This window comes from Triticum dicoccoides, chromosome 6B (genome assembly GCF_002162155.2).
Source record: "Triticum dicoccoides isolate Atlit2015 ecotype Zavitan chromosome 6B, WEW_v2.0, whole genome shotgun sequence".
NCBI classification, from domain to species: domain Eukaryota; kingdom Viridiplantae; phylum Streptophyta; class Magnoliopsida; order Poales; family Poaceae; genus Triticum; species Triticum dicoccoides.
Genome location: NC_041391.1, coordinates 42471269 through 42478626, shown reverse-complemented (window position 1 = coordinate 42478626; position 7358 = coordinate 42471269). Strand labels below are relative to the sequence as shown.

At 46.4% G+C, this 7358-nt stretch overlaps 1 protein-coding gene and 1 non-coding gene across 2 annotated transcripts; both read left to right on the top strand.

The window, feature by feature from the left end:
- Nucleotides 1-3229: 3229 nt before the first annotated feature.
- On the top strand, nt 3230-4838 carry LOC119325038 (putative serpin-Z12). Its single transcript, XM_037598794.1, has one exon. It carries the CDS (start codon nt 3316-3318, stop codon nt 4603-4605), a length of 1290 nt encoding a protein of 429 aa, XP_037454691.1. The 5' UTR covers nt 3230-3315; the 3' UTR covers nt 4606-4838.
- A 1109-nt stretch (nt 4839-5947) lies between these two features.
- Nucleotides 5948-6171, top strand: LOC119327168. Its single transcript, XR_005158441.1, has one exon. It is a non-coding gene; the product is annotated as a small nucleolar RNA U3 (small nucleolar RNA).
- The last annotated feature ends 1187 nt before the right edge of the window (nt 6172-7358 follow it).

Below are 7358 nucleotides of genomic sequence, written 5' to 3'. Positions count from 1 at the left end.
TGCTCCCCCATAGTTCACTATGGGTGAGCCACTCTTTGGCACATCTTCACAAATCCATTGACACCATAATGGCTGGCAAGACTCAAGCACTTGATCTCTTTGTGATGCTCCACTTGAACTTGCACACGGCAATCTTGATGACGATCACCACTTGATGTCATCCTTTCCATGGGTTGTATGATATCTTCCTCTTGACGCAAGCCCATGGATACGTACCTAACCCCACATAGAACTCTCATATGGATCATGGGTTAGTACACAAAGTGCAATGGACAATGCTTACCATACCATGGGATCACTTGATCCCTCTCGGTACATCTTCTATGCTTTGTGAGTTGATCAACTTGATTCACTCTTGACTTAGTCTTGATCAACCTTGAATCTTTGCAACTCTCTTCATTTGGATGATGTCTTGAAGGTAAACATGAATGATCACACAACCTTCTTCTTCAAGACATGCTTGCAATAAGCTCAACACTCACACGACCAATCTTTGGATAATTCTTTAATAGCACCTTGGTCAACTCATAAACTCCTTGAAACCAACACATGGACTTCAAGAAAAGCTTATGGACAAATCCTTCAAATATAACTCAAGACAACCATTAGTCCATAAAGATTGTCATCAATTACCAAAACCAAACATGGGGGCACCGCATGTTCTTTCAGACACCATGGGTTCAACCCGTGAGTACACCCGCTCAACCCAGCCACACGCTCCTCTTCCCGTTCCCCAGCGCTCTCTAGTGTTCCATGGCCACAGCCCTGCATCCACACTGACGCTGGCACCACCTATAGCCCTGCTACCCACCACAACCCACTTCCCTCCTCTGCCTTCAACACGATTGTCCTCTGCACTGCAATGACGCCTCGTCGGACCTTCGCCTACTCCGATGTTCATTAGACAACACTACACTTTGTAAAGAGCAGAGACCGCTATTGTAAACTGAAAAGAACAAACAATGCACTTTATGATTTGCACACCGTAAAGACAAGGATTAGCCCAGAACAAGAATAGATAATAGAGAACACCGTAAAGACAGGTTAGCAACCTCCTTGAGCCATGGGGCCAAAGGAGACTGCTCCTTCACCATAGTGGGGCCATGGGGCCAGAGGAGCCTACGTGGAGTGTGGTTGTAGGTAAAGAGTCGTCGAGCTCTAGCCGGGGGCTCACTTTATGGCATCCACCCATGGAGGGCTGGCCTCCTATCGCGGTCAGGTCTTTTGACTGGGCCACATGATCATGCCGTGGCGCATAGCGACGTGGGATGCTACTTGTGAGATGTGTTGGGATTTTCTAAAAAGGAGAGGATGATGTAGTACAGTAGAGATAATTATTTCCCTCAGTTAAGAACAAAGGTTATCAATCCAGTAGGAGAACCACGCAACACGTTGTTAGCAGTACCTACACACAAAGTAACAAATACTTGTACCCAACGCAAGTAAGGTGTTGTCAATCCCTTGACGGTTAATTACAAGGGTCAAATCTCGTAGTGATAGATAGATAAATAAAAATAGAAAAAAAATTGCAGCAAGGTATTTTTGGATTTTAATATATGATAAAGATAGACCACGGGCCCATAGTTTTCACTAGAGGCTTCTCTTTTGAACATAAAGTATACGGTGGGTAACAAAATTACTGTTGGACAATTGATAGAAAAGCGAATAATTACGACAATATCCAAGGCAATGATCATGTATATAGGCATCACGTCCGAGATAGGTTGACCGACTCCTACATGCATCTACTACTATTACTTGACACATCGACCGCTATCCAGCATGCATCTAGAGTATTAAGTTCATAAAGAACGGAGTAACGCCTTAAGCAAGATGACATGATGTAGGCAAAGTAAATCCAAACAATATGAATAAACCCCATTGTTTTATCCTTAATGGCAACGATACAAATACGTGTCATGTTCCTTTGTGTCAATGGGTTTGAGCACCGCAAGATCGAATCCATCACAAAGCACATCTCCCATTGCAAGATAAATCAATCTAGTTGGTCAAATCAAACGGATATATCAGAGATAAATACAAAGCTATAATAATCATGCATAAAAAAGTTCAGAGAAGACTCAAATAATATTCATAGATAATCTGATCATAAACCTACAATTCATCGGATCCCAACAAACACATCGCAAAAAGGATTACAACGAATAGATCTCCAAGAACATCGAGGAGAACATTGTATTGAATATCAAAAATAGAGAAGAAGTCATCTAGCTACTAGTTATGGACCTGTAGGTCTGTGATCACGCGAGAACATGAACTTGCGGTGGCGGAAAAAGTATTTTGGGTGGCCCTCTGTTGGTTTCCCGGTTTTAGAGAATTTATAGTCGAAATTAGGTCAAAAGGAGGAACGAGGGGCCCACGAGGCACTTGGGCACGCATTTCTGGACTGCATTTGGTACTGAATTCCTGGAAAACAAAAAACAAGCAAAAAACAACAACTGGCACTTGGCACTAAGTTAATAGGTTTGTCCCAAAAATGATATATGATTGCATATAAGCATCCAATATTGATACTATAATAGCATGAAACAATAAAAATTATGAATACATTAGAGACGTATTCCCGACATGGGAGTGCTCCGAGACTTGTGGAGAATGCTCTCTTGACATGGTTGATAAATAGTTTGATGAAGCCGAAGAAAACTTGGAGCCTTAGTCGCCTACCTGGCATGCCAAATGTTAATGGGGAAACCCTCCATATCAGGGATTAAGTAGACCCCCTTTTGTGATTCGGTCAGGGGCTAAACCTCTTCAAGAATCTATGAAGTACTGAGCACAAAAATATGGCTCATGGGGGCATGTTTACTAAACGAGTCGTGTTGTGTCGACCGGCGTGCTGCACCCTTCAGCCCAAGCATAACTCAACTGCTATACGGGCCAGCACGACAGCATGCTTGGCATGTCATATCTGCTAGGCTAATGGCCTGCTAGGTTGTTTTTAGCCATATTTGTCCTATTGGGTTGTTCTTTAGGCCATAGATATATAAATAAAAATTTCTTAAAAAAACTAAATGGGCTGGAGGCCCGCGTGTCCAGCCTTCAGGCCCAGGTACGGCCCTGGCACAGCCGTTTAGCCCGTGTCGTGTCGTGCCAGCCCAGCTCTCCCGGCCCGTTTAGCCAGCTTTGCAGGCTGGCTGGGCTCGAAGCCCAGTACATTGTTCACCTAACCCTAACGCACACGCGAGAGCTTCCAGTTCCAGGGTAGGGGCTCAGCTCCGCCGCCGGCACCATCTCCGGCGCTCAACCAGTGTGATCCTATCTGAATCTTACCACGAACCCACGGCGATTCCGACGATGTCGCGCTCCGGGAAGGCCGTCCTCCTCTGCTTGGCCCTATTCGCCGCATGGCACTTCTGCTCGACCCTGTTCGCCGACGTGCCTCCTGGTCCTGGTGGCGACCCTGCGGAGGAGGCACCGGTAGCGAGCGACGCGGCCGGGAAAGCGTCCGGCCTGCCTCTCGCCAGGGAGGCCGGCGTCCGGGAGGCGGCCGGAGCGGGGCGCAACTTCGTCATCTCGCCGCTGTCCATCCATGCGGCGCTCGCGATGGTGACCGCCGGCGCGCGAGGCGACACGCGCAGGGAGCTCCTGGGTTTCCTCGGGTCAGCGTCGCTCGACGAGCTGCACCGCGCGCCGGCGATCAAGCTTGTGGGCAGGCTCAACGGCCTGACGCAGACGTCCTTCGCCTGTGGCGTGTGGGTCGACCGGAGGCTGGCGCTCAGGCCGGAGTTCACGGCGACCGGCGCGTCGCGGTACACCGCCACGGCGGAATCCGTGGACTTCGTGTCAGGGGCCGAACTGGTGAGGCGGCGCGTGAACTCCTTCGTGGCGGACGCAACGAACCAGCGCATCCGTGACATCCTCCCTCCCGGCTCCGTCGACTCGTCCACGGCTGTCGTCCTCGCCAACGCGCTCTACTTCAAAGGAGCGTGGCGTCGACCGTTCGACGTCTTCACCGCGCCGTTCCACATCCCCGGTGGCACCACTGTGCGCGTGCCGTCCATGACGACAGGCCGGTCACAGTACATCGCGCTCTTCCCGGGCTTCAGGGCCCTCAAGCTGCCTTACAGGAACGACGGCGACCATGTGCAGCGGCAAGCTGCTGCATTCTACATGCTTATCCTCCTCCCGGACAGCGGCACTCTAAGCATCACGGATCTCTACGACAAGGCGGTGTCGGTGCCGGAGTTCTTAAGGAAGCACACGCCGGAAGAGGAAGTTCCAGTGGGGCAGTTCATGGTGCCCAAGTTCAAGTTCACGTCTGAATTTGAGGCGTCCCCGGACATGCAGAAGCTTGGTGTCACCAGGGCTTTCTCAGGTGGCGACTTCTCAGGCATGGTGGGCGGTGAGGATGGACGGCTCTCCATCGGCGCGGTCTATCATAAGGCCACCATCGAGGTGGACGAGCAAGGCACCGTGGCCGCTGCTGCCACGGCCATAGTCATGATGTATGGTAGTGCGCGTCCAAGCAAACCACCGCGTCCGGTCGATTTTGTGGCAGATCGTCCGTTCTTATTTGCCGTGGTCGAGGAGAAGACGAGCACAACATTGTTCCTTGGTCATGTGGTCAATCCTCTTGCTAACTGAGTAAAATGTGAAATCCTTTGGCTGTTGAATAGTAAATATTTGAACATTGGTCATCCTTGGAAGATTTGATCACTCCTGTCCTGGTAACAGAAATGTCCTAATTCGAGGAGGCAGGAGTGAGTGGGTTGGCAAATGCATAGCTTTAGGAAGAAATTTGATGTTCATCTGGTATGAGGAGGTGGGTGTGTTTTGGTTGTAAGAACAAGACTACTTGGTTTCGTTCATGAAATTGGGGGAAGGATCGCTTTCATTCAAAAAAAAAAAGGGACTGAGTGCTGATCTCCATTAAAAAAAGTAAGATTATTGCTTGCTTTGCCTAAGAACTTGAAACAATATCAACTGGGACATAAGTATGACTTTGCAAACTGGCAACACTCTGTCTCTTGGTAGTAGCCAAAAAACAAATTGACAGCAAATTTTCTTGTCCCATTTAAATTCAGGAGGGTCTAGCTACATGATTCCTGTCCCATTTAAATTCAGGAGGGTCTAGTTACATGATTCTCAGACAGGATTTCACAATGCAGCTAGGCGGAGTATCCAGGTGAATTCACCATTAGTATGATATGTACAGAGATCTTCTTGCTCTGTGATCCGCAATTGGAACAAGTCTCGGAGATCTTCACCCAGCAGTACCAATTATAGATCAATGATGATACAACACGAACGCGGAACAGTTCGGGCAACAAGAAGGTTGCTGATTAAAGAAACTAAATCTTGTTCTAGCCAATGAGCTGGAGTACTTTTGAACAGGTGAGTCGACAAAACAAATTGATATTGTAAATGCAACAAAGGTACTTCAACGACACGTTTGTGTTCTGTCTCGGATGCTCTGGAGTTACACCACACTCATTTTTCTCTCCGGTTTTCTTCTTGTCTGTTGCATTCTCTATCGCTTCTTTCTAACCTAGCAGTGTGTCTGCTACTTTAGTAATGGCCGGCTGTACTTTCATTTGGCATAAAAGCTAAAGAAAACAAAAAAAAGAACTAGGTGTCATGAAAAGGAAAGTTGGAATAAGCATTGTTCGAAATTATATGTACTCCCTCCGATCCGAATAAATTGACGCAGCTTCTATACAATTCCGATTGGAGGGAGTATTAAAAGTACAGGCTATGCAGCATTTGCCAGATATTTAAACTAGTTCAAAATCTGCACAGCTGAACGTTTCTCTGATGGGGCTGGGCCTTGCTCATTCTAGTGCCCCGCTACATGGGCCACAAACACTTCTTCCATGCTCTGCCCCAGGAAGCGCAGCACTGCACTGGCTGCTCTCTAATTAGTCCCACCTCGCTAGTTTAGGCAACGCTAAACCAGTTTATAAGGTGAGGAGCGGCTTGTTGTAGCACGACCTTACTTGAACAGGATCTGTTCTATAGGCTCGTACCGCTGCATCCTTTACCAATAAGGAGGCAAGCACTTCAGTCTGGTTGATGCATTCTAACCTCTAGGCCAGAGCGTGATTAACGGCTAGGATTCTCTCTTGATGGGTGTTATCTGATGGCTGTAGAGGATCGTTCCTGTTCCAGTTCACACTGGTGCAGGGTGGCTCAGAGGTTGTCTGACAGACTACAAAAAACATTTTTTGCCTTGCTCTTTTTGACAATATGATCCATACATCATCTGCAAATTAGGTTCAGACTGTAAACAACATTTTAACTTGCTCTTTTTGGCAATATGATCTGTACATCTTCTGCAAACTAGATTCAGTTAATGGAATCCACAAAATGGATGATATTCGACAAATAAAGTATGTACAGAATTCCATATAGGTTTTACATGAGTCTGGCAATTCAGAAAGAGACTATCTTTCTTAACCCAAATGATCTTTGACGATTCAGAAAGAGAGCTCTATGGAAAGCTAAGTTCAGCTCATCTTTCGACAGTTTCCAACATTTTTAAAGTAATTCTTTGATGATGTGGTCGCTCGTGTCCTGATAACCCAAACGATCTCCATAAAAAGAGATTATCGATTGCTTGCTTAAGAGTTTGAAACCTTATCCAAAAGAGCATGTCCTGGATTAATGCCATGGCGCAATTAGGAGGAATTTGCAAACTGCAAACTGAATCAGAGGTGAAGCCTTGTTTTGACTGTATTCAGCCAGTCACTTAGCAGTGGCCGGTAAAAAAAAATGATGATTCCTTTGACAGCAAGATTTCCTTTTTCATTTAGGAGGGTTTCATGACCGCCGTGCAAGGTAGAAGAGTAAAAAAATGATGCTTCCTTTGACAGCAAGATTTCCTTTTTCATTTAGAAGGAGGGTTTCATGATCGCCGCGCAAGGTAGAAGAGTATCCTGGTGAACGAAATTCAGTTTATATATCCAGAGATCTTGCTCTGTCATTATTACAGAATTAATATATAAAAAGATCAGCACAAAATTAGCCAAGGTGGAGATCATTGAACTGGAGCAGGCCTGCTCACTGCTCAGACAGAGGCAATTGGAAATAAAATATCTGAAGTCTTCACTCTTCTGTACTATCTTTGTAGGTAAATGAGGAACCCATAGCACAAAGTAGAACAGCTCTGGCCACTGCTGGGAACGAATAGGCCACTTCTAGTGACTCAAACAATCAAGCAATCAGTAATCAGCTCTCTCACACAGCAGCAGCAGCATTATGCAGAGTCCAGGTATATTTTGAGAGCATGGCAATTCTAATTATTTACTTTTCTCCATATATGGAATGTCACCTCTGATTGAAAAAAAAAAGTCTATGAATATTTTGTCACACATGAACACATCATACACCAAAAGAAG

Bases quoted from the DNA above. Each gene is read 5' to 3' on its own strand.
- LOC119325038 (XM_037598794.1), top strand. From the start codon at position 3,316: ATGTCGCGCTCCGGGAAGGCCGTCCTCCTCTGCTTGGCCCTATTCGCC.